A 25,089-nucleotide genomic window follows, 5' to 3' on the forward strand; every position below is an offset into this window, starting at 1 on the left:
CACGACCTTACTTGAACAGGATCTGTTCTATAGGATCGTACCTCTGTGTCCTTTAGCACGAAGGAGACAGGAACTCACGTCTGGTGGATGAACAATGACCGTGGGATCAGAGCGTAATTAATGGCTGGATCAGTTCTTCAGAATTGTTTACGGCTGTAGAGGATCGTTCTCGGTTGGGGATTCCCTAGCTGGGGCGGTCCCACGGTTGTCTGACAGACTTCAATTACTTTTTTTTTTTCATAAGATTAATGAAGTTTATTTAATATATACTCATTAAATGTTATAAAGTGTGCATATATATAATATTTCATAAATATTATATATTTATTAATTTTGATTTAAATATTAATGAATTAAATAATTATATATTAATAAGATTAATATATAAATTAATTTTTTTGTTATAGAAATTAAAAATTTATTTATCAACTAATGGTAATAATAATTTATTGAAGCCTTTTAATTTGTTTTTGTTGTTGAACCACTAAAACAGAATCTCTAATCTTGAGATCTTTTGAAGCAAAAAGGTCTCCAAAGACACCCCGCTCTGGAAGGCTGGAAGGTTCAATCCATTCAGATAAACCAATTCTGTGAGTGGATTCAATCCCAAATCTTCTTCCTAACACGAAAAGATCATAAAGATTTGCAAACGAATGAAAGATGAACACAGTTTCAGGTCCAACATGAACCTCGTACTTCTTGTAAACTATTGATTCATCCATTTCTTTCAAGCTCTCCAACATGCCATTGTCCATAAATTTATCCTCTGACGATGATGTTTCATTTTTGTTGTTTTTAGCAACGAAATGGATCACAGTGAGGCCTGTGTTTGAGCTTTTCGCCATGCGTTTAGCTAAACTCAATGCTTCACGATCATCGCTGCCTCCAGAGAAGATCATACACACAGAAACAACTGATACAATTGATGTTGTGATGCTTCTCCGCCCGTACCTGCCACGGTCGAAAAAGATTCCGACAGAGCAAGGAACTTTTGCAGGAACCTTACAGTTTAGAGCCCTTAAGGATTGATCTTCAGATTCAATGGTTCCATGAATAGACCATGTTCGATGGAGAGGGACTAGTATAAGAGGAGTGAGTCTATCAAGAGCAAGAGTGCATATGTCTTCATGCATTAACTTGGATGAAGATATTGCTTTAAATGTCTGCACTGAGGCAGTGTTCCATTTTGTCTGTTCATAGAGATTAAAAGCATATATATATATGACTTGTTGAGATGATGAGATAAAAATTGGCTTCTGTTTTGGGTGAGAGATTAGAACTGGGGTTGATCTTCCAACTAACTTGATGAGATGAAGAACAGAAACACTGATGGGGCTCTCCTTTGTCGGATTGCAGACATCAATTAGTTTTACGACAGAATCTACATTGTCAGGTCTATGAATGCAAGAGAGAACTCGTAGCTCAGAGTTTGGCTTTCAACTCATTATGTTCCTGGATTGATAGCCTGCGTATTTCCTTGAAGGATCATAGAGCCATTTCACAAGAATTGGCACAATCGTTGCATTGCATAAAATGGAGAAAGCTGTAAGGGCAAAAAGGTGTCAAGCATGTAAGCAATTTGACTGCATTAATCATTAAAATGGCAGCAACGAATCTTTTTAACTTGGTGATTTGAGAGATTATAAGCCATAGATCTGCTCTCATCATGGATGTAGTAACCTGAAGATTCAAAAGCACATCTATACAAAAAGGTGTGAACTTTTCCACCAATGCAGATCCTAGAGGAGCTCCAGCAGGTACAGCTAAACCAAATATAAAAGGACCCAAGAATTGGATCTGATCCACAAAATAGAAATAAACTTCAGAAGCAAAAGCTAGTGCAGCAATGGTGTTAATGAACGAAGTATTGATGGGTTTCCTCTCAGGAGTCCTTCTGATTACCCAGAACATTGCAGGCCGGAGAATAAACACTAGAACTAAAAGATAGACAAGCAATGGCACTGTATTTTCAATGGAGGAATACAAGTTAGAGCTCTTAACCAAGGATACCAATATCGTGCAAAAATTTCCCAAAACGTCAGCAACTAATGCTGAAGAAAGCCCTAGTCGACCAAGTTCTGAGTTTGTGATCTTGAGCTGATTATCAACGAGGTAAGCAATAACTGGGAAGCTGGTGAAGGATTGTATTACCATAGCACGTACATTTGAAATATGTTCACTTTCTTCTTGAAAATCATATCTATATAAGCTTTAGTAAAGCATAATGAATACCAAATTACCATCTGTTTGAAGATTGATTTACCATCCGTTTGAAGATTGATTTAAAATTAGCACACGGTTAACTGTTAGTCTAATATAGTATTTATTAGTTGTTTTCTATTTTTTCTTTTGAAGTCATTAGTTGTTTTCTATTTAGAATTTTTATATTTCATTTCTTTGTTTGATATTGAGTCAAATCATATTGAGTCAAATCACATTTACTATAGTGACATTATCTTCTCATTTTTGTTATTGATATTTTATTAGTTTATTTGTAATATTTATTTAAAAGGTATTGAGTCATTAAATTAGTATGACAGTGTAATCATAATACAGAACAAATTACACTGTTAGTTATATTGCAATCTCTTAATAAAGTTGTCAGTTTTCAAATATAGTTTATTAGTTTCAGTTAATTATATTTTTTTATCTATCTGGTATGTTATCTAATTTCAGTATCGTCCAAATTTATATAACTAATTTTATTGTAATACCCGGCTAGACTCCGGTATCGGAATTCCCATCGTCCGGTGGAATCTCGGATGTCGGAAGCCTCTAGTAGAGTAGGAACATGTTTTCATAAAATGTTTTAATGTATTTCATGGTTTTAAGTAAAAAGGAAATGAGATTTTGCATGAAAACAACCTTGGAGGAAAACTCAGGTTCGGCCGTCGAACCTCAAGTTCGGCCGCCGAACATGCATGCGTTTCGGGTGTGCCTTAGGCCCCCGAAAGCATAAGTGAGGGAAACCAGGTTCGGCCGCCGAACATGGCATGCATGCGGAGGCACTTTCGGCTCCCGAACGTGGCCTGGCCAGCCACCTATAAAGGGGTCCCTTAGCCGAAATGGACGAGCTTTTCTCCCCATTTTCGGCCAAGGTGAGCTCTCCGCCATCCCTCGCCGGTTTTGAGTTCCTTCCTTCAAATCTTTCTCGATTTTCATTAGTTTTACCCTTGTTTTGAGCATTTGAGCAAGTTTTGGAGCTTGGAGGTTCAAGGAACTCTCTCTCTCCCATTTTCCGAGCTAGGGTCGTTCACCTCTCGATCTTCAAGAGGTAAGGGCCGATCTTGAGCTTATGGCATGTTTTAAGTAAGTTTTAAGTAGATCTATGGGGTAGAATGCATGTTTAGCTTATGGTTAGGTTTATGGGTTTATGTTATGTTTTTTAGCAATGTGGATGTTTGATGTGTTGTAGATGGGGTTTAAGTTAGTTGAAGCCCTTAGGAACTTGTATGCTTGAGTATGCATGTTGTAGAATAGGAAAAATGCATGTTTGGAAGGTATGGGAGGCATTGGTGCATGAGGAGCTGAAGTTTCTACCCTTTGGCAGAAACCAGGTTCGGCAGCCGAAGGACTTTCGGCCGCCGAACATGGCTGGGAGGCAAGCCTTTCGGCTGCCGAAGCCTGCCCCCGAAAAGAGACTTTCGTCTCTGGAGGGCACTTTCGGCCGCCGAAGGTGCCGCCGAACCTGCCTGACTTTCGGCTCTGGAGGGACTTTCGGCCGTCGAAGGTGCCGCTGAAAGTGCCCTGTGCAGCCCTCCTTTGCATGTTTTTTCATGATGTTTTGAGGTGTTTTAAGGGGGTTTTTGGAGAATATTTTAGAGTCATGTTCTAGTATGTTTGGTCCCTCATTTGAGTCCACCTGTGTAGGTTCGAACCTGAGGAACCGAGGACCCCAGCAGTGAGTTCAGCTGCTTCGGTGTTGTTAGAGTCAGCCAGAGGTGAGTGGAACTAAACTAAATCTTTTAAATTGAGAAATTAAATGTTTATCATGTTTCATGCATCATGAGTATGCAATAGGATGATTGCATTAGATTTCACGAATATGTTGCATTGCATTCTTTATTGTTGATGTGGGTGAATGTTGGATGACCCAATTAGTCCCTGAGGGAAGACCATGACTCCATTCTACGGCCTGGCTCGGAAATGAAAGACCAGGACCCCATTCTATGGCCTGGCACGGATATGGGACTCGAAGACTAGGAGCCCAGAGGAGGCCCTGGGGCAATGGTAAGTAATGTATGATATGACAGGAAGACCAGGACCCCATGCTACGGCCTGGCACAAATGATGCTGGGACTATTTGGAGACAAGTTCACCCAACCCGTATGTGAATTGTCTGTGTTATGATGCATTTCATTGGAGCATGTTTGTTATTATGTTTTTATGGTTCTACTCACTGGGCTTTTAGCTTACCCCTCTCTCTTTTACCCCCAGGCTTGCAGGTACAGGATAGAGCAGGAAGTCGGATAGAGTAAAGTTTTGGTTATGTAATAGCTAGCAGTGGACATGATTAAATTGTGATGTAATGTCTTATACAGTTATGATATGTAATGATAATGTATTGAGGTTTAGAAATTGTGCTTGACCGAGTTTGTATAGTAATCCCTTTTGATACATGATCTATAGAATGTTTTATGATGTTTATGTTCAACCAAGCTTAATTCATGTATGTTATGATACCCCATTGGAGCATTTGATGAGGGCTCCAGTGTGTGCTTTATGTTCTATTATGAGTATGCACAGGTTGAGCTTGGTTTATGGAAAGGAAAAGTTTACAGGTTTATGAGTATGTATGATCATGTATGAGATTTAACAGGTTCACAGGTTATATGTCAGGCTTGCTACGGGTCCCGACGGCCTTAAGCCGATCTGGATCCTAGCGCAGGTAGCGGTTCGATTTTCGGGTCGTTACAGAGTGGTATCAGAGCCCTAGGTTCATATGGTCGGACCTAGAGTGTCGGGCTCATAGATGTTATAAAAGGTCAAGCACAATAGGAAAGATCATGTCCACTAGGATAGGATGTGGAGTCCTGTCTTGTATGATGATGTGAAATGCCATGATAATATGCATGTGCATTAATAATATGCTATGATATGTGATGTATGTGATGCGGGTTCATGTGTTTCCACATGAACCATATGGTGTTAATGTTTGTTTGTTATGTGCTGTTTTTCAGAAAACAGGATGAGAGGAACTCGTCGATCTGCACGATTGACTGGAGTGCCACTTGAGGATGAGGGCATGAGCGCCCGTCCTCCTGCATTGCCTAGGGCAATGTCTAGTAGGTCTAACAGAGAAAGAGCAGTAAGAGACCCTAGAAGGTCTCTGGATCTGGGTAGAAGCAGATCAGTGAGGGGAACAGTTCAGGGAGGAATGTCAGAGGACATGGGGGATGATATGGATGTAGAGCAGAGGAGGGATGGCAATCTGGGAGTTAGCATGTCAGAAGAAGGTATGGGAGAGTCCCAAGGAGGCACTCAGGCCTCGGGATTTGTTCAGCCACCCCACTACCCACACTTCTCACAACATCCCGGGTATTCGATGGGAGGTACGTCGGATTACCCTAGCTTTACCCCTTATCCCACACACATGTCCTACCCACCTCACTACCCACCATACTCACAGTACCCGATGTACCCGCCTCCACCCTACTATCCAAATCCAGCAAACCCTACCCCAGGGGATGCCGCACCTCCTCCTCCACCAACAGAACCCACAGTTCCAGAAAACCCAGTACCTAAGCCTAGCTCATCTGGAGGGAGCAAGGTCAAGATGACCGACTACATGAAGTTGGGTGCTCCTCAGTATGAAAAAGGGGATGACCCGTTTGTGTATCTTGAAAGGGTCAAGGTGATTACAGAGGAGTTAGGGGCGGATGACAGTAGAGCCATCCAGATGGCTGGGTTCACATTAAAATGCAAAAAAAGCCCGAGAGTGGTTTAAGAATTATGTGAGCCCGAGGGTGGAAAGCTTATCATGGGAGGAGTTTGCAAACGAGTTTGCAGGATGGGCTTTCCCTGACAGTTCAAGAGAATTGAAGATGATAGAGTTTGAGCAGTTGAGGCAGACAGATGAAATGAGTGTAGAGGAGTACACCGACAGATTCTTGGAGCTGTTGCCTTTTGCTGGGCAGAGTCTGGATACAGATTCGAAGAAGTCAAGGAGGTATGTCATGAAACTTCATTCCAGGTATTCCTCCTTGATTCAGTCAGTGGACAGGGAGAGCTTCTATGCCATAGTAGATATGGCCAGGAAAATAGAGGCCAGTGCCATCATTCAGGGGACAGTTAAGCAGTCGGTGGCACAGTCTTTTGGTCCTAAAATCCTGGGTAGGGGAAGGTTAGATCCCTCTACCCTGAGTGCAGCAGCTTCAGACAGCAAGAGATGGGGCAAAGCCAAGACTAAGAAGAACAAGTTCTGGAGCAAAGTCAAGTCCAGTCTGGGATTTGGGAGTGGCTCAAGCTCTGGTGCGGATAATGCAGTTTGTGCAAGGTGTGGTAAGCCACACAAGGGAGTATGTCGGTTTGGGACGACAGCCTGTTTTAGATGTGGTCAGGAGGGGCATATGGCTCGAGAATGTCCAAGAGCAGTCCCGATGGCACAGTCCCAGCAGACAGCTTTAGGTAGCGTAGCGCAGCCAGCAGCTCCAGCCACGACTCAGGCCAGTGGCAGAGGCAGAGGGAGAGGGGCAGCCTCTTCTTCAGCGGGTTTCAGAGGTGAAGGTCCATCAGCTCCAGCACGGATCTTCACAATGACACAGCAGGAGGCAGATGCATCTAACACCGTGGTGGCAGGTAACTTAGTCATTGGTTGTTCAGATGTGTATGCCTTGATGGACCCTGGTGCATCTCATTCTTTTATTGCTCCGAGAGCCGTGGAGAGGTTGGGTCTAATGATCTCTGGGTTAGAGTGTCCTCTCTGGGTCAATGGACCCAAGTGTGATCCATCAGTGGCAGAGTCAGTCTGCCAGTGTAGTCCTGTGTTTGTTGAAGGAAGATGCTTGTCCGCCGACCTTGTGGTTCTAGATTTGACAGATTTTGACGTCATTCTAGGGATGGACTGGTTATCTACCCATGGTGCTACCTTGGACTGCAGGGACAAGGTAGTCAGGTTCAGAAGTCATGATGGGTCAGAGGTCGTCTTCAGGGGAGATAGGAGGGGTACACCTAGAGGTCTGATATCAACTCTTCAGGCTCGTAGGTTGCTTAGGAGGGGATGTCAGGGGTATTTGGCTCATGTGAGAGAGCTTAGCAGTCAGGTTAGAGAGCCCGCCTCGGTGCCTGTGGTCAGAGAGTTTTTGGATGTGTTTCCAGATGAGCTGCCAGGTTTACCACCTGCTAGGGAGATAGAGTTCGAGATAGAACTGATGCCTGGAACCCGATCGATCTCTATCCCTCCTTATAGGATGGCGCCAGCAGAATTGAAAGAGTTGAAGGAGCAGTTACATGAGCTGGTAGACAGGGGCTTCATCCGACCGAGTACCTCACCCTGGGGTGCTCCAGTTTTGTTTGTGAGAAAGAAGGATGGATCCCTCAGACTTTGTATCGACTACAGGCAGTTGAACAAAGTCACTACCAAGAACAGATACCCTTTGCCAAGGATCGATGATCTATTCCACCAGCTAGCAGGAGCAGGTTGTTTCTCTAAAATAGATCTGAGGTCCGGGTATCATCAGCTGAGGATCAGAGAGGAAGATGTGCCAAAGACAGCTTTCAGGACCAGATATGGGCATTTTGAGTTCCTTGTGATGCCGTTCAGGTTAACCAACGCCCCTGCAACATTCATGGATCTCATGAACAGAGTGTTTAGCCAGTACCTGGATCACTTCGTTATTGTCTTCATAGATGATATCTTGGTGTATTCCAGGAATGCAGAGGAGCATGCCCATCATCTGAGGTTGGTTCTACAGACCTTGAGGGAGCATAGCTTGTATGCCAAGTTCTCCAAGTGTGAGTTCTGGCTGAGGAGCATTTCATTCTTGGGGCATGTGGTGTTAGAAAATGGAATAGAAGTAGACCCCAAGAAGGTAGAAGCTGTGGCTAACTGGCCTAGACCCACTTCAGTGTCAGAGATCAGAAGTTTCTTGGGTTTGGCAGGTTACTACAGGAGGTTCGTTCAGGACTTCTCAAAAATTGCAGCTCCTCTGACCAGGTTAACCAGGAAGAATCAGAAGTTTGTGTGGACCAACCAGTGCGAAGAGAGTTTTGAAGAGCTTAAGAAGAGGTTAACGTCAGCACCAGTGTTAGCTCTGCCAGCTAGCAATGAGGACTTCACAGTGTTCTGTGATGCATCCCGAGTGGGTCTGGGTTGTGTGCTAATGCAGAATGAAAGGGTGATTGCTTATGCTTCTAGGCAGCTAAAGAAGCATGAGTTGAATTACCCCACACATGACCTAGAAATGGCAGCCGTTATCTTTGCACTCAAGATGTGGAGGCATTACCTTTACGGTGTTAGATGTGAGATCTTCACAGATCATAAAAGCCTACAGTACATCCTGAGTCAAAGAGATTTGAACTTGAGACAGAGAAGGTGGGTAGAACTGCTGAGTGATTATGATTGCAAGATTCAATACCATCCGGGTAAGGCGAATGTTGTGGCAGACGCCCTAAGCCGGAAGTCACTAGGCAGTTTATCCCACATCACGGCGGAGAGGAGACCAGTGGTGAAGGAGTTTTACAAGCTTATTGATGAAGGTCTACAGTTGGAGTTGTCTGGTACATGTGCTTTAGTTGCTCAGATGAGAGTGGCACCCGTGTTTCTGGAGCAGGTGGCTTAGAAACAGCATGAGGACCCAGAGTTAGTGAAGATTGCCAGGACTGTTCAGTCAGGCAAAGACAGTGAGTTCAGATTCGACAACAAGGGGATCCTCCGCTATGGGAGTCGATTGTGTGTACCAGATGACGTAGGGCTAAAAGGAGACATTATGAGAGAGGCTCATAATGCAAGATACAACATTCACCCCGGAGCCACCAAGATGTATCAAGATCTGAAGAAGGTTTATTGGTGGCCAGCTATGAAGAGAGAAGTGGCACAGTTTGTGTCAGCCTGCGAAGTGTATCAGAGGGTGAAGCTAGAACATCAGAAGCCGGCTGGAATGTTTAACCCGCTACCTATTCCAGAGTGGAAATGGGAGAATATAGCTATGGACTTCGTAGTGGGGTTACCGGTGACGTCCAACAGATTGGACTCCATATGGGTGATTGTGGACAGACTCACAAAATCTGCTCACTTCATCCCTGTCAGGAGTGGCTATTCTATGGAAAAGTTGGCGCAGGTGTATGTTGATGAGATCGTCAGGCTGCATGGGGTTCCTGTTTCAATAGTGTCCGATAGAGGACCCCAGTTCACCTCCAGATTTTGGCGGAGTCTGCAGAACGCTATGGGTACCAGGTTGGATTTTAGCACTGCTTTCCATCCACAGACGGACGGACAATCAGAAAGGACCATCCAGACAATAGAGGATATGCTCAGAATGTGTGTGCTGGACTTTGGCGGTTCTTGGAGGCAACATCTACCTTTGGTGGAGTTTGCCTACAATAATAGCCATCATGCTAGCATCGGGATGGCTCCATATGAAGCTTTGTATTGGAGGAAGTGCAGATCACTTGTTTGCTGGGAAGAAGTTGGAGAAAAGGCCTTGGCAGGGCCTGAACTAGTAGAAATCACCAGCAGGGTGGTACCCATAATCAGAGAAAGAATCAAGACTGCTGCAAGCAGACATAAGAGTTATGCAGATATCCGCAGAAGACAAGTAGAGTTTCAGGAGGGGGATCTGGTATTGCTCAAGGTGTCTCCTATGAAAGGAGTGGTTCGCTTCGGGAAGAAAGGTAAGCTGGCTCCACGGTACATCGGACCCTTTGAAATCTTGCAAAAGATTGGGAATGTGTCATACAAGCTGGATTTACCTGCTTCAATGGAAAGAATCCATCCGGTTTTCCATGTTTCAATGTTGAGGAAGTTTGTGTCAGATCCGGGCAAGGTTTTTAGTGAGCCTGATGTGGAGATCCAAGAGGATCTCACCTATGTTGAGCAGCCGGTACGGATCTTGGACACCCAGATCAGAAAGCTAAGGAACAAGGAAATTCCGATGGTGAAAGTCCTTTAGAACCACCACAATATGGAAGAATGCACCTGGGAGACACGGGAGTCCATGCTTCAGCAATACCCTTATCTTTTCTAAGGTTAGTCTCTTATGTGTTTTATGTGTATGTTATGTTGTATGCCTTGCATGTGTTAGTTAAGGAACATTCGGGGACGAATGTTCTTAAGGGGGGGAGAATGTAATACCCGGCTAGACTCCGGTATCGGAACTCCTACCGTCCGGTGGAATCTCGAATGTCGGAAGCCTCTAGTAGGGTAGGAACATGTTTTCATAAAATGTTTTAATGTATTTCATGGTTTTAAGTAAAAAGGAAATGAGTTTTTGCATGAAAACAACCTTGGAGGAAAACTCAGGTTCGGCCGCTGAACCTCAAGTTCGGCCGCCGAACATGCATGCGTTTTGGGTGTGCCTTAGGCCCCCGAAAGCATAAGTGAGGGAAACCAGGTTTGGCCACCGAACATGGCATGCATGCGAAGGCACTTTCGGCTCTCGAACGTGGCCTGGCCAGCCACCTATAAAGGGGTCCCTTAGCCGAAATGGACGAGCTTTTCTCCCCATTTTCGGCCAAGGTGAGCTCTCCGCCATCCCTCGCCCGTTTTGAGTTCCTTCCTTCAAATCTTTCTCGATTTTCATTAGTTTTACCCTTGTTTTGAGCATTTGAGCAAGTTTTGGAGCTTGGAGGTTCAAGGAACTCTCTCTCTCCCATTTTCCGAGCTAGGGTCGTTCACCTCTCGATCTTCAAGAGGTAAGGGCCGATCTTGAGCTTATGGCATGTTTTAAGTAAGTTTTAAGTAGATCTATGGGGTAGAATGCATGTTTAGCTTATGGTTAGGTTTATGGGTTTATGTTATGTTTTTGAGCAATGTGGATGTTTGATGTGTTGTAGATGGGGTTTAAGTTAGTTGAAGCCCTTAGGAACTTGTATGCTTGAGTATGCATGTTGTAGAATAGGAAAAATGCATGTTTGGAAGGTATGGGAGGCATTGGTGCATGAGGAGCTTAAGTTTCTGCCCTTTGGCAGAAACCAGGTTCGGCAGTCGAAGGACTTTCGGCCGCCGAACATGGCTGGGAGGCAAGCCTTTCGGCTGCCGAAGCCTGCCCCCGAAAAGAGACTTTCGTCTCTGGAGGGCACTTTCGGACGCCGAAGGTGCCGCCGAACCTGCCTGACTTTCGGCTCTGGAGGGACTTTCGGCCGCCGAAGGTGCCGCCGAAAGTGCCCTGTGCAGCCCTCCTTTGCATGTTTTTCCATGATGTTTTGAGGTGTTTTAAGGGGGTTTTTGGGGAATATTTTAGAGTCATGTTCTAGTATGTTTGGTCCCTCATTTGAGTCCACCTGTGTAGGTTCGGACCCGAGGAACCGATGACCCCAGCAGTGAGTTCAGCTACTTCGGTGTTGTCAGAGTCAGCCAGAGGTGAGTGGAACTAAACTAAATCTTTTAAATTGAGAAATTAAATGTTTATCATGTTTCATGCATCATGAGTATGCAATAGGATGATTGCATTAGATTTCACGAACATGTTGCATTGCATTCTTTATTGTTGATGTGGGTGAATGTTGGATGACCCAATTAGTCCCTGAGGGAATACCAAGACCCCATTCTACGGCCTGGCACGGAAATGAAAGACCAGGACCCCATTCTACGGCCTGGCACGGATATGGGACTCGAAGACCAGGAGCCCAGAGGAGGCCCTGGGGCAATGGTAAGTAATGTATGATATGACAGGAAGACCAGGACCCCATGCTACGGCCTGGCACAAATGATGCTGGGACTATTTGGAGACAAGTTCACCCAACCCGTATGTGAATTGTCTGTATTATGATGCATTTCATTGGAGCATGTTTGTTATTATGTTTTTATGGTTCTACTCACTGGGCTTTTAGCTCACTGGGCTTTTAGCTCACTCCTCTCCCTTTTACCCCCAGGCTTGCAGGTACAGGATAGAGCAGAAAGTCGGATAGAGTAAAGTTTTGGTTATGTAATAGCTAGCAGTGGACATGATTAAATTGTGATGTAATGTCTTATACAGTTATGATATGTAATGATGATGTATTGAGGTTTAGAAATTGTGCTTGACCGAGTTTGTATAGTAATCCCTTTTGATACATGATCTATAGAATATTTTATGATGTTTATGTTCAACCAAGCTTAATTCATGTATGTTATGATACCCCATTGGAGCATTTGATGAGGGCTCCAGTGTGTGGTTTATGTTATGTTATGAGTATGCACAGGTTGAGCTTGGTTTATGGAAAGGAAAAGTTTACAGGTTTATGAGTATGTATGATCATGTATGGGATTTAACAGGTTATATGTCAGGCTTGTTACGGGTCCCGGCGGCCTTAAGCCGATCTGGATCCTAGCGCCGGTAGCGGTCCGATTTTCGGGTCGTTACATTTATCCTCTGTTTTCTGCGATTGTCAATCTCCTTTCCCCAATAAAAGTGGTATTAGAGCCAGATTTGTTCAGAACATTGGACGTTAACTCATGGCATTAAAAGGCAATGTTGTGGATATTTCTCAACCGATAATTCCTATTTTCAAAGGTGAAAACTTTGAATTTTGGAGTATCAAGACTTAAAACTCTGTTTAAGTCTAAAGATTTGTGGGATTTGGTTGAGAAAGGGTATCCTAACCCAGATGAAGAGACCAGATTGAAGGAAAATAAAAAGAAAGATTCTAAAGCATTATTCTTTATTCAGTAAGCTATGCACGAGTCAGTTTTTTCAAAAATTGCAACAACAACTACTACTAAAAATGTTTGGACGATCTTGCAGATGGCGTACCAAGGCGCTTCTAAGTTAATCACGATTAAACTTCAATCCTCTCGTCATGATTTTAAAACATTACAAATGAAGAGTAGAGAGACAGTGTAAGATTTTCTCTCAAAAGTAGCTGCAATTGTTAATCAAATGAGGTCTTATAGAGAAGAAATCTCGAATCAAACTATTATTGCAAAGGTGTTAAGGAGTTTAACCCTAAAGTTTGATCATGTTGTGGCAGCCATTGAAGAGTCTAAAGATTTGGCCACATACTCATTTGATGAATTGATGGGATCCTTGCAATCTTACGAAGCAAGATTATGCAAATCAGATGAAAAGAATGAAGAGAAAGTCTTTTATGTAAAAGGTAAAGCAGCTAGCAAAAGATGTGGAAAAGGAGGATATAGAGATAGAGGAAGTCATGACAAAAACGATCGTGGTAGAGGCGATGGGCAAAGAAATGAGCAGTATAACCAAAGAATAGAGAATTAGGGAACTAGAAAAAGCATTATTCAATACTATTACTGCAAAAAATATGGGCATATAAAAGCAAATTGTTAGAAATAAAATTAATAAGCTAATTATGCAAAAGAGGAAGAGGAGACCAAACTCTTCATGGCTTATGAAGACAGCAGAATAACATTAGGTAATATTTAGTTTTTAGATAGTGGATACTCTAATTATATAACCGGTATATAGTCATTGTTCAAAGAGTTTGATGAGTCATACAAGTTGACAGTAATGTTTGATGATGATAAATAAATGCAAGTTGAAGGCAAATGCACCGTAGCAATTAAAAATAACAACGGTAATGTAAAGCTTATGCACAATATCTATTTCGTTACAAGTTTAATACAAGATTTGTTGAGTATTGGATAACTCATGGATTGTGGATATTATATTTTATTTGATGATAAATTATGTAAAATTAGAGATAAAAACTCATATAATATTATATTCATTGTTTTCATGTCTAAAAATAAATTGTTTCCTCTTGAAATCTCTAATGTTGATAATTATTTTGTTGTCAAAGAGAGTAGTGAATCCATGTCATTTACAGTACGAGTATCTGTATATAAAGTATTTTTCGATGTTGAGTAAAAAATAAATAAATTTTTTAGATTACTTAAAATAGAGTTCGTAAATTTATTTGAAGAATGTATTTATCGAAAACAGTATAAAACATTATTTCCTATGAGAAGTCTATAAGAGTAACCGAATTTTTTGAGTTTATGCACGCTGAATTGTGTGGTCCATGAAAATGGAGTCAGGATTTATATACAAATTATTTTAACATTTAAAATATATACAAGTGAAGGGAAATTAAATTATATTTTTCTACTTGTAGTTAATTTGGACTTATTAAAATCAGGATAATACTTTACAAACATTAAAATCCCATCAAATATTTATTATTGTATTCCCAACATAGTGCACCATCATTTGATTAATATATTAACCAAAAAATTAATATATCTCTTAATTTGAAATAATTTATTTTATAAAAAAAATACAAATAAAATTTTATAAAAATCATACAATTTCAATTTTTTAAATAAAAATTATTTATTATTATAAAAAATTAATTGAATTAAATTATTAAAATAAATTTTATTCCAAATGAAGGAATTATATTTATTTATTAGCCATTATATTTGACTTTAACAACGATAATAATATAGCTTTAATTATTGAATTAAATAGGCTAAGCAAACTAATTAAGTTTAATAAGTTTAATATAGCTTTAATAAATAGTAAAAAACTTTTATTATAATTAGAGGATGAAATAAGTGTGCTTTTTGAATGGAATATTATAACAATGTTACTTTTCCTTTAGAGAGCCAATCATAAAGCAGCACTACCATCTCCCAGTAAAGTGGTCTTTTGTACTTGGCTACCGTGTCTTAATTGGCTTTGGACAGAGTCGGCCATAGCCAGTAGACATCCACAAGGCAGTGCTTCCATATGCATATTTCACCTGCACATATACATTTCAACAGCCAAATGAACAATCCCTTGAATTCTAATGGTGCAAATTTGTGTACATATCTGAGCGTGACTGCACTAGATCCTTTTCCACTGTGAAATGATTGCATGAAGCCGACGGAAATGAAGTAGAAAAGTAAAAACCATCCATTGAATTTCTGCTTTTTGCCAACACGGTGTCTTCATATTTGGACTCGTGGCCTCGAACCATACACGAAGCCACTCGTAAGAAAGATAATATATATATATTTTTGTCTAAGATTTTACTTTTTGTTGACTTGTGAGTGTTCTGGTCTTCTTCTACTTGCTTTAATGGAGGAATCAATTTACTATTTAAAATCTTACACTGATCAAAACCCAACTCATCAATTTCTTCTTTCCTTTCTCTCGTGAAATTCAGACATACCCTTTTTCTCACCGTTGTTGAATACTAATGGAGGTGGCCAACAATCCCTCTTCCGTTGTCGTTTTGGAAGTCGGGATGCATTGCGAGAGCTGCGCTTCTAAAGTTGTGGAATGTGCTCGACGCCTCAAAGGTAATTTAGTTATTTTCATGCACATAATTATATGTACGTAGATGGGCAGAGCTAGATCAGTAACTTTGCAAATTGAACTAAATTATATGTTTTGTTTTTTGGGTTTTAATTACATGTATCAGGTGTAGAAAATGTGACGGTAGACATAGATTCGAACAAGTTGACAGTGGAAGGTGAGGTGGATCCTTCGCAGATTCAAGAAGAGCTAAGCCGCAAGACCAATAAGAAGGTCGATGTTGTCTCTTCTCATCACAAGATAGATGATAATGGCGCCATTGCTGACAAGAACAAGGAAGACAAGAAAACTATTCGTGAGGAAAACTCAGACGTTGATAAGAAACAACCGAAACAGGTACCCATTTTTTAATAGCTTAATTTCATGTGTGGTGATAGTGTCAAACATGGAGCATTGCTCTGAAGACATGGGTACCAAAATCTGCATCTGCCCAATTTGTATGGTGTGGTTTTAAATTTTTAATTACGTTCAATGGCTTGGAGATAAACATTAACTCTTTCAGGTTGTTTGGAAACTCTAAAAATGCAAGAATTGAAATCAATTGAGTTCCATTAGCCAATTCTCTTGTTTGCAAATACATGATTGCTAGGATTGATTCATATAGATTCTATTTGGGTGTTTTCAGAGCTCAAGTTGTTTATTTGTTAATTATAGATAGTTAATGATTTATTTATAATTGTTACTGGGGCAGGCTTTGGAGACAACAGTAGTAGTTCTCAAGTTAGGACATTACTGTCAGGGATGTCGCCCAAAGATTCGCAAGATAGTCCAGGAGACAAAGGGTAATGTTCTCATAACTCACCACTTTCATTTTATCTATGGAAGTTTGGTCCTTAACAGCATTCATTGCAGGTGTGCAAGAGATGGCACTAGATGAAGAGAATGAAACGATAACGGTCAAAGGGACCATGGATGTGAAGGTGTTGTTGGAGAAACTGAATAGACCTGTTCAGATCTTGTCGCCTAAGAAAGAGAAATACAGCAATGGCGGCGATAAAGATAGCGGGACTGGCAATGATGACAGAAAGAAGAAGAAAGGAAGTGCACAAGAGAATGGGAATCGTGATACTGAAATGAAAGGGAGCTTATTGGAGTTGAAACCAATAGAAGTACTCTTACAGTAACCTTTCTCCCTCGAGAATTCTGAATTTTGCATAGTTAATATGAGTTTCTTTGTTCTTTTTTCTACTAGTGATATTTCTTACAGTTTTCCTTAACTGAATGTGTTTTGCTTGTCATTTACTTTCTATCTTTAGTAAGCTTCCAAATGATAATACCATCAAAGCATCTGTGTTGTGTTCTGATACATGCGTGTTCGTCTATAAATTCTATACCTTTAGGCTCCAGCAATAATGGCAGTTTTCAAGGTGCCACTCCACTGTGATGGATGCATAGGGAGAATTCGGAAAATTATCCGTAAAATTAGAGGTAACAAAATCATCTTTCTACACGTTTACTCTAGTCATGCATTCTACTTGTTGGTCAGAGTTTCAAATTTGTTTACTCGTTAAATTAGCCTTTGAATGAGTGCTTAAGGATAACCAAAATTCGTAATGGGCAAAATGTCATTGACCATTACAGGGGTACAGGAGGTGAGAATTAACAAGGAGAAGGAAACTGTAACTGTCAAAGCAACCATTGATGTGAATACCTTAACTGAAACCATGAAAAAGAGATTGAAGAAACTTGTAGAGGAGAGGAAAATAGTGATACAAAAGGAGGCAGAAGTGGTGAAAAGTACAAGCCAATATTCATTTCGAAAGCAAGATCACAAGCAAGAAATTGTGCCATCTACAGCTCTTCAACTTGCTGAGCAGCAACAAGAAATTATCCAAATAATTTGTGTTCAGGACTCCAATGATGGCAGGGACCAGAACCAAAGTTTGGTTAGCTCTACACCTCTTCAACTTGCTGAGCAGCAACAAGAAATTATCCAAACAATTTGTGTTCAGGACTCCAATGATGGCAGGGACCAGAACCAAAGTTTGGTTAGCTCACCAGATGCTCACACCAAACTTGATTCGGAAATTGGAAAGAGCACACCCACAACTGTAAGAACTTGATCAATAAACAAAATAAAAGGATACCATTCACAATTCCAAAGATCAAATGACATGGCTCCACCCAATGGCCTAAAATGAACAATACTGCAAGAGGACAGGACAAAGCCTAGTAAAATGTACAGTTGTTCTTTATCAATTATGAAATTCCTTGTCATAATTGTTTAAAATATCTTTGTTGTAACATCCTTTGTACAGGAAAAAGCAGGGTGGCTTTTTATACTCGCTAGCTTATTTCTAGAGGGTGTCTCGGCTGTTCTAGACCAAATGGGTCATCTTAAGGCAAGCATGGTACTATCGTTTGTAGCTTTACTTCTTTGTATGTTTGATCTGTTCGACTCAGCTCGAAGAGAAGGACTTATCAAAATGGAAAGGAGGGGTTGTTCCCCATGCTTTTGTAGTCACTCAACAAATGGTTCCCCAACTAGTGAACTTTTCATGGTTGTTCAATGTTTTGGATTTACAAGTGCAGTCTGGCAGTGCATTTTCTCAACAGTGCAGTATATATGTGCTCTTCGACATTCAGATAATCCCATCAAAATGACCCTTCTACCCTGCATCTTCCTATTGTGTGTGCTCATTTCAAAGTTAATCAGGTACATTTCAATGAGCCAATTAAATGAAATAGCAGTTTTTTTCAGTTTAAAATTAGTTGCTTTTAATCTCACAGTTGGAAATATTTGGTGAATCGTGATTATCATTATTTGATTCATGTTCATGTGTTCTGAATATGAAGGAAAATGGAGGAGCTAAATTGTCAAGATTTAGAAATGGGTAAACTTGAGCCCCAACGTAGCGGGTCAAGCAGGAAGATGGAGAAGGATGATCAAACTTCCAAGACAATGGAGACTACAAGTGAGGCCCCAACACATGCTAGTGAAGATGCATTTGCGGATGCCAGGGAATTGGGATCTGGCCATATTGGGTACGCATCATTTTATTTTGGGAGCTTGGAGTTTACTCAAATTGATTTATTTTGTTGATATCTCCTGATATCATACAAGCTAGTTATTTGGCTTTTATTTGTTTACTGATGGATTTCTGGTGTTTCTGTTATGAATTTTTCTTGTTGGATTTAGTTGCTCGCATTATAGAAGGAGATGCAAAATTAGAGCACCTTGTTGTAATGAGATCTTTGACTGTGTGCATTGCCATAATGAAGCTAAGGTACAACAATTAAAATTCTTTTCTCCTCCTTCCCCTTCCTTTCTCCTTCTTGGGAGTTTGTTTTCTCTTGTAAATAGTTCTCTATATTCTTGGTATAATGTTACTAATATTTTTAAGCTGATAATTCTATTGACAGAACTCGGTGGAAACCAGTTCTCATGATCAACACAACATTCCAAGCCATGAAGTGATAAAGGTTCGACTGTGTGCATTTTCTGTATCGGCTAACCATTTTTAAAATCTAAATTTGAAAGGGAGATATATAATGGAGCAATTATGATGAGTTTATGTGTCTTTCAGGTCATTTGTACCCGTTGTCACACAGAACAAGATGTAAGTATATTCAACCTAAACTACAATAGGATGCAAGTCAAAGATATTTGACAAATCAATATCTAAGTATTATAAAGCCGGGTTTAAAATAGGTTAACAAAATATTGCTAAGTGCAAGTTGATTTCTTTTCTGTGCTGCATTGCTCTTTATATGGAAACAATAAGTTTTTATTCCCAGCTCTATCATCAGGAACACCATCCCCAATGTTTTTTCATAATAAATGATGAGAGTTTTTCCATCTTTTGTTTTTAGTTACTGCAGTTTTTTCTTTCCTACTTCCAGCTCATTCATCTTTATTATGTTACAACAAAATCCCTCTTTGTTGCCATGGAAATATCAACTTCTGTTTTGTTACAGAAACCGAAGAGGTTACCATGGACTGATTAGCTCCATGGTTTTATTTTATGATCACTTCCATGTTGCTAATAACCTCAGAAAGTTCGTTTGAAAAATTAGTTAAAATTGTTGTGATGTATTCAATCAGGTTCAGCAGAATTGTGTGAGTTGTGGAGTTTGCATGGGGAAGTACTTCTGTGCCAAGTGCATATTCTTCGACGATAATGTAATGTTTGTTCTTTGCTTCTCGGTGATTATCTTCCTGACTTGTCTGTTTAGTTTAACAGAGAATGCTGCTTTCAGGTTTCAAAGAATCCATACCATTGTAACGAATGCAGAATTTGCAGGTAAGATGCTAAAAACATTTCTCTTTTTCTCAGTTCATTTCCAGTGTAGTTCCATAAAATATTGTTGGTAAGTTGTGATGTCTGATGGCTTCTTCAGAATCTTTTTGCTGTCGGAATTACCCAGAACTCATTCATTTGTTTCATGATTGTTTTTACAGAGACAGAGGAAGGGAAAATTACTCCCATTGTAAGAAATGTGGTGAGTGGGGAAAAAAATTGCATTCACAGCCTAATTGAAAAGTGAAAAAAAAAACCCAAAAATTTTCTTTCTTATGAAAAATGTAAATCATGTTTCTCCTGCAGGATCTTGCTATCCAAAATTAATGGAAGATGTCCACCAAGATTGAGCTTTACTATCTGTTCAAGGTTTGTGGTGACTGTTATTAGCAAAGAGATTGCTTGCTGCAATTGGCTATGGATTGATCCATAGCCAGAGGTGTCAATAATAGGAGCAAATGAAGGAATATTTGGTTTCCTTTCTGCAAAAAAATTACTGTTAATTACAATTTGTCTACATGGTTGGGTTGTAAAACCAAGCACTCAAAACTATTTAAATAGCAAATTTACAATTTGCCCCAAATCTTTTTACAAAAAGTCATTTTACTCCCTCTCAATTGTCAAATTCTGAATAATTTAGTCCCAGTAATACAAAGGCGAGTGTATATCATTACATGGAATAACTCAATCCCTGTAATATAGCAGTGTGAGCATGAGGCATCAGATAAAATATAAGAATTAAGTTATTTTAGGGTTTGAATTAAAGGGATAAATAAGATAAAAAAAAAAATCAAATTTTACTTGCTGAGTTATAATATTTGAAAATTTTACTAGTTTATTCTTACCATAAAATTTTACAAGCGTGTCGAACCACTCATTTCAACGATGGTGATAGAGGTGGGCAGTATTTGGTTCAAATCGAAAAAACCGATTGAATCAAACTAATTTAAAAATTCGATTAAGTTTTTTATTCATTTCGCTTCGGTTTAATTTTTAATTTTAAAATTTTTGGTTATTTAGATCATATTAAAATATTTTAATTAAATTTTAAAATACTAAAAATAATATGTAAAAAATAAAAAATTTATTAAATATTGAAATCGATCAAAATTATTTTAGTAATAGTAGTAAATGACAGTACCTGTATTCAATTTTCATTAATTTATTATTTCAAACAAAATTGTCTATATAATATTATCGTAATGTCTGTTTGAGAGGAGAAATTACTGAAGAGAGCAAATGGGCTATAAGGTGATTTTGCAAGAGAGCAAATGTGTTGGTGAAGAGAAGCAATGGAAGCAAGTGGGGTTTCTTTTTGTGCTTTATCTCTATCAGAAAATGACAGCATTCTCAGATATTTTGCTGTGCAATTGATAAGCATTACATCTCTTTCAAATTAATTCTTAGACCAACACTAAACTGTGGATAAACAAAAAAAAAGACAAAGATACTCATTAATATACTCTCATTTCAATTCTAACCACTAAACAACTGCCATGTGTTCACTGGGCTATAGAGAGACCCACCACTACTGTTGGGCCACACTCGGACAAGCAAGAAAAAACGCTTGCTACTGGTGAAAGTAGTGGACCCCAAGCCTACTCAGCAACTACTCAGATCCTAATCCAATATATTAATAATAACAAAATTTAGAAAAAAAGATCTTCTAAAATGACGGACAAACCTATGGTCGCCAGCGGTTTGGCGAAATTCTAGCAGCAGCATCTCACTTACGGTAGAATTAGTGAATTAACACTAAAAAAAAAGAAATTTTATATAAAATTATGGGAAGAAGATTTGAGATTCTTACAACTCACTCTTGGCTCACAGATTCTAAAAAGATATATAACCTTTTTTATCACTAGAATAAAGCTTTCAATTCTCTATATCCATTAAAACCCACGTTCCTCATTAATTCTCGGATAAGACAACCTTCTCCTCCGTGTTGCTGACTCTCCCTTCTTTCTCATGTATATATTTTCCATTTCTGTGTCTCCTCCATCCCTGTATCACCATCTTTTGGCTCATTAATTCCTGGGTTTGTGCTTCATTCTGGGATTTCTATTGATTGGGTTTTGTCTGAAGTAGAAATTGTCGGAATTTGAAAATGAGTACTGAGTTTGAGGCACAATCCAACTTTACTGAATCTGGGAATTATGGGTATGTTTTATTTTGTTTAGATTTCTTAAATTTCATCTGTTTTTATTGATTTTTGATAGATTTTTCAATCTGGGGTTGAAAAATTTTTGGGTTTTGGGTTTTTTTTTTTGTTGGTGGTGGATTTAGGTGTTCCCATTACAGGAGAAAATGCAAGATCAGAGCACCTTGTTGCAATGAGGTATTTGATTGCAGACATTGTCATAATGAAGCTAAGGTACAATGAATTATTTGACCTTTCCCTTTTTCAAGATTATTCTCTGGAAGATTTTTCTAATCTGATATATTTACTAATTTATTTATTTAATATTTTGTATTTAATAGAACTCCTTGGAAACTAATCCTCTGGATCGACATGATATTCCACGTCATGATGTTACTAAGGTTTGCTTTTTCTTATTCATTTCTACTTCAATGAATTTTCTGAATTTTAAATTTGATGAGGGTCTGACTCTCAAGTCTACTGTAATGTAGAAAATTTTAGGATTCTTTAAAAAAATTTTTATGTGCAAGAGATGGATGAAACTGTAGCCAATGGTCTTGATGATTGAAAATTTTGAACAGAAGGTTCTAAGAACTTGGTTTGTCATAAAAAAGGGAGCATTGCTTAGCATAGTACCCATGTTTTTAGGCATTTCTAAATTCCAGATATGACCAAAAGAAAAAAAAAAAACTATATGTGGGCTTTTGCTTTGTTGAATTGAATCTTCCACTTTTTGAGATATTTTCTCTTTGGATATCCATTTTATCTCAAAAAAGTAGGTGAGCTTTTGCAACTGGTTGTGGTCTCAAGAATCTAGTTTATTTCTTTAGTTAAGTAGACAATTCTATGGAGAAAGCGAGCAGGATAACATTCGGATCGAATTTGGAATCACTCAGAAAATGTCCTGTTAGGCCTCTTGAGATATATTTTATCCTTGAATGAAGTGCAATGTTTTGAGACAAAAGGCATCATTTGTCCATATCAGACATTCATTAGATGTTTATTTAGCGGATTCGAAAATATGTTGTCAGTTAATGTCTGATTATGATGGTCATTTTGCCCTTTTGATTGTTCTCCGGGGCATGTTCTTCTCTAATTGTATCTCACCCACTTCATTTGATTTTCAGGTCATATGCTCCGTCTGTGGCACAGAACAAGATGTAAGTGGTTTCAACATCAGAAGTCTAAGACATTTTGACAATTCAGATAATTTTCATTGAAAGATGAGGTTCTTAAGATTCTTGTCTTGTCTTAATCAGGTTCAGCAGAATTGCATAAATTGTGGAGTTTGTATGGGGAAGTACTTCTGTGCAAAGTGCAAATTCTTCGATGATGATGTAATTTTCTTCTTTACTTCTCAGTGGTTATCTATCTGAGTTATATTTTGCTAAATTGGACAATTTTGCTGATAAATAAACTGATCGGTGCATCCAGATCGCAAAGAATCAATACCACTGTGATGAATGTGGCATATGCAGGCAAGATTCTTAGATTTATGTCTCTGACTTAAATATTTTCTCTTGCTTTTTTCTTTTTATTGCCATATTATATTCTTTCTTTTGTAATTGCTATAGCATTATGCACTAAATTATGCAATTTGTAAATTTATCAAATCATGAGTAATTTCGAGGTCTAATGATTACTTCATTCTGTATCTGTTCTGTCCCCGCGTGAATTTCTCCTCTGAATTCATACATTGTATATGCTTTTGCAGAACTGGTGGTCAGGAAAATTTCTTCCATTGTAAACAATGTGGTAAGTTGACATAAGCTAACAAGCAATTTAAAGAAAAAGCAGAGGTTGCAATTCATTTGTTCTGTTTCTCTCAAGTAATTTGAACCGATTTTTCAGGACGTAAGTGATTTCTTTTTTCAGGATGTTGCTATTCAAAGTTAATGAAAGATGCCCACCGTTGCGTGGAAAGAGCAATGCACCACAATTGCCCTGTTTGCTTTGAGGTAAGCAAAATCACTAAACGAAATCAAATAAATTTTATTGAAAATCTTGACAAAATTTCTTGATATTTAATGCATTCTTTTCCAATCTGCAGTTTCTGTTTGACACTATGAAAGATATAACTGTGTTGCCTTGTGGACATACGATACATTTGGAATGTGTGAGAGAGATGGAACAGCATTACAGGTAAGAACTATGCGTCTTTCTCGTACTTATTTTCGCACATAAATTCAGGTTGATAGATTTTTATCACATAGATTTTGCGTTCTTTTTTCTTTATTTTTTTTTGTCCCAATGGATTGATACGTGAATTACTCAACTTTGCAGGTACTCATGCCCAGTGTGCTCCAAGTCCATCTGTGACATGTCCAGATTATGGAGAAAGCTTGATCAAGAGGTGTTTTAAATATTTATACTGCATGTTCGTCTTATCGTTTTCAATTCGTGTTCTAATGTGCATGTTCTAACATTGTTTTGTACAAAACTTCATTGCAGATTGCTGCAACTCCAATGCCTGATATTTACCAAAATAAAATGGCAAGTGGTTGAGCTTAATGCATATAATCCTTTTAGTAATTGATGATTATTACAAATTAACTGACAATGTATGCAAACAGGTGTGGATTCTCTGCAATGATTGTGGTGCAAACTCCCACGTAAGATTCCATATAGTGGCGCATAAATGTCTAAGCTGCAAGTCCTACAATACCCGACAGACACAAGGAGGCGCAGGCGGATCTTGCTCGTCAGGCATGGCTGAAATGGTGAGATGACTGTTGGTTTAACTACAAAAGGCATTCAAATCCTCCTGCATTCATCCGTCTGCTCTTGGCTACGAGCTAAATGTTCAAGATGCATCAAATTTGCAGTCAAAGCCAACTTGTGCAGATTGATTTTTGCCGATGAAAACTTGGTTTAATGTTCCAACATGAGGTTACTAACCAACAAGAACCTCTTTACTTCAAATTTATGTAGTAGATTTTCCTCTCTTTTTTTCTTCTGCATCTCTATAATTAAAGGAAATGAAGTAGACTATCTTCTGAATGAAGAAGTTTTAGTATATTGAAGTTTAATGTACTTGTAGGATGTCAATTATTTTTAATTTTTTTGTAACATTGTCTTAAGTTCATACTTGTATAGTAGCATATGAGAACTGAAGTTGTGGTTGAGTATACATTAGTTTTTCTAATTTTGTAGTAATGATCTCTCACTATCTAAGAAATTGAGAAGATTTTGTAACGATGTCAACTGCAGCATGTAAAATAAGTTATAATATCATTGAAAAAAATTATTAAATTTTTAATCAACACATAATGGAAACGAATTGAAGTTTTGATGCCATAAATTA

General features: G+C 39.0%; 3 protein-coding genes and 1 non-coding gene across 5 annotated transcripts; 3 read left to right on the forward strand and 1 right to left on the reverse strand.

The window, feature by feature from the left end:
- Position 1: 1 nt before the first annotated feature.
- LOC122723604 lies at positions 2-219 on the forward strand. The gene has a single exon (XR_006350590.1). It is a non-coding gene; the product is annotated as a small nucleolar RNA U3 (small nucleolar RNA).
- Positions 220-446: 227 nt separating this feature from the next.
- Positions 447-2,154, reverse strand: LOC110612787 (cation/H(+) antiporter 11-like). Its single transcript, XM_021753588.1, is given in 2 exon segments — positions 447-1,557; positions 1,559-2,154. Coding segments are annotated over 2 exon segments (1,707 nt in total).
- Positions 2,155-15,122: 12,968 nt separating this feature from the next.
- On the forward strand, positions 15,123-20,246 carry LOC110613556. Of its 2 annotated transcripts, XM_021754751.2 has the most exons (15): positions 15,123-15,388; positions 15,511-15,740; positions 16,096-16,186; positions 16,257-16,513; positions 16,745-16,832; positions 16,986-17,455; positions 17,663-18,060; positions 18,201-18,389; positions 18,544-18,631; positions 18,768-18,827; positions 18,932-18,964; positions 19,450-19,527; positions 19,605-19,648; positions 19,807-19,847; positions 19,952-20,246. In XM_021754751.2, the coding sequence occupies exons 1-15, from the start codon at positions 15,286-15,288 to the stop codon at positions 19,993-19,995; spliced, it is 2,214 nt and encodes a 737-aa protein (XP_021610443.1). In that variant the 5' UTR covers positions 15,123-15,285; the 3' UTR covers positions 19,996-20,246. The 2 variants fall into 2 exon arrangements, 1 of the variants encoding a protein (XP_021610443.1); XR_006350462.1 differs by lacking the exon at positions 19,952-20,246 and having other exon boundaries at positions 18,932-19,116; positions 19,432-19,527.
- A 1,172-nt stretch (positions 20,247-21,418) lies between these two features.
- On the forward strand, positions 21,419-24,849 carry LOC122723532 (E3 ubiquitin-protein ligase RZFP34). Its single transcript, XM_043955974.1, has 12 exons — positions 21,419-21,805; positions 21,932-22,019; positions 22,127-22,186; positions 22,913-22,945; positions 23,045-23,122; positions 23,220-23,263; positions 23,500-23,540; positions 23,661-23,743; positions 23,836-23,927; positions 24,069-24,138; positions 24,237-24,278; positions 24,359-24,849. The coding sequence occupies exons 1-12, from the start codon at positions 21,753-21,755 to the stop codon at positions 24,512-24,514; spliced, it is 840 nt and encodes a 279-aa protein (XP_043811909.1). The 5' UTR covers positions 21,419-21,752; the 3' UTR covers positions 24,515-24,849.
- Positions 24,850-25,089: the final 240 nt, after the last annotated feature.

The sequence above is a fragment of the Manihot esculenta genome, chromosome 4 (assembly GCF_001659605.2).
Source record: "Manihot esculenta cultivar AM560-2 chromosome 4, M.esculenta_v8, whole genome shotgun sequence".
In the NCBI taxonomy this organism is placed as follows: Eukaryota; Viridiplantae; Streptophyta; class Magnoliopsida; order Malpighiales; family Euphorbiaceae; genus Manihot; species Manihot esculenta.

What these genes read in the sequence shown, in the direction of transcription:
- LOC122723532 (XM_043955974.1), top strand. Translation starts at nt 21,753, where the DNA reads ATGAGTACTGAGTTTGAGGCACAATCCAACTTTACTGAATCTGGGAAT. An exon ending in ACTGAATCTGGGAATTATGG is followed by an intron (nt 21,806 to 21,931) that starts GTATGTTTTATT and finishes TGGTGGATTTAG; the next exon opens with GTGTTCCCATTACAGGAGAA. An exon ending in ATATTTACCAAAATAAAATG is followed by an intron (nt 24,279 to 24,358) that starts GCAAGTGGTTGA and finishes GTATGCAAACAG; the next exon opens with GTGTGGATTCTCTGCAATGA.
- LOC110613556 (XM_021754751.2), top strand. Translation starts at nt 15,286, where the DNA reads ATGGAGGTGGCCAACAATCCCTCTTCCGTTGTCGTTTTGGAAGTCGGG. An exon ending in ATGTGCTCGACGCCTCAAAG is followed by an intron (nt 15,389 to 15,510) that starts GTAATTTAGTTA and finishes TACATGTATCAG; the next exon opens with GTGTAGAAAATGTGACGGTA. An exon ending in AATTATCCGTAAAATTAGAG is followed by an intron (nt 16,833 to 16,985) that starts GTAACAAAATCA and finishes TGACCATTACAG; the next exon opens with GGGTACAGGAGGTGAGAATT.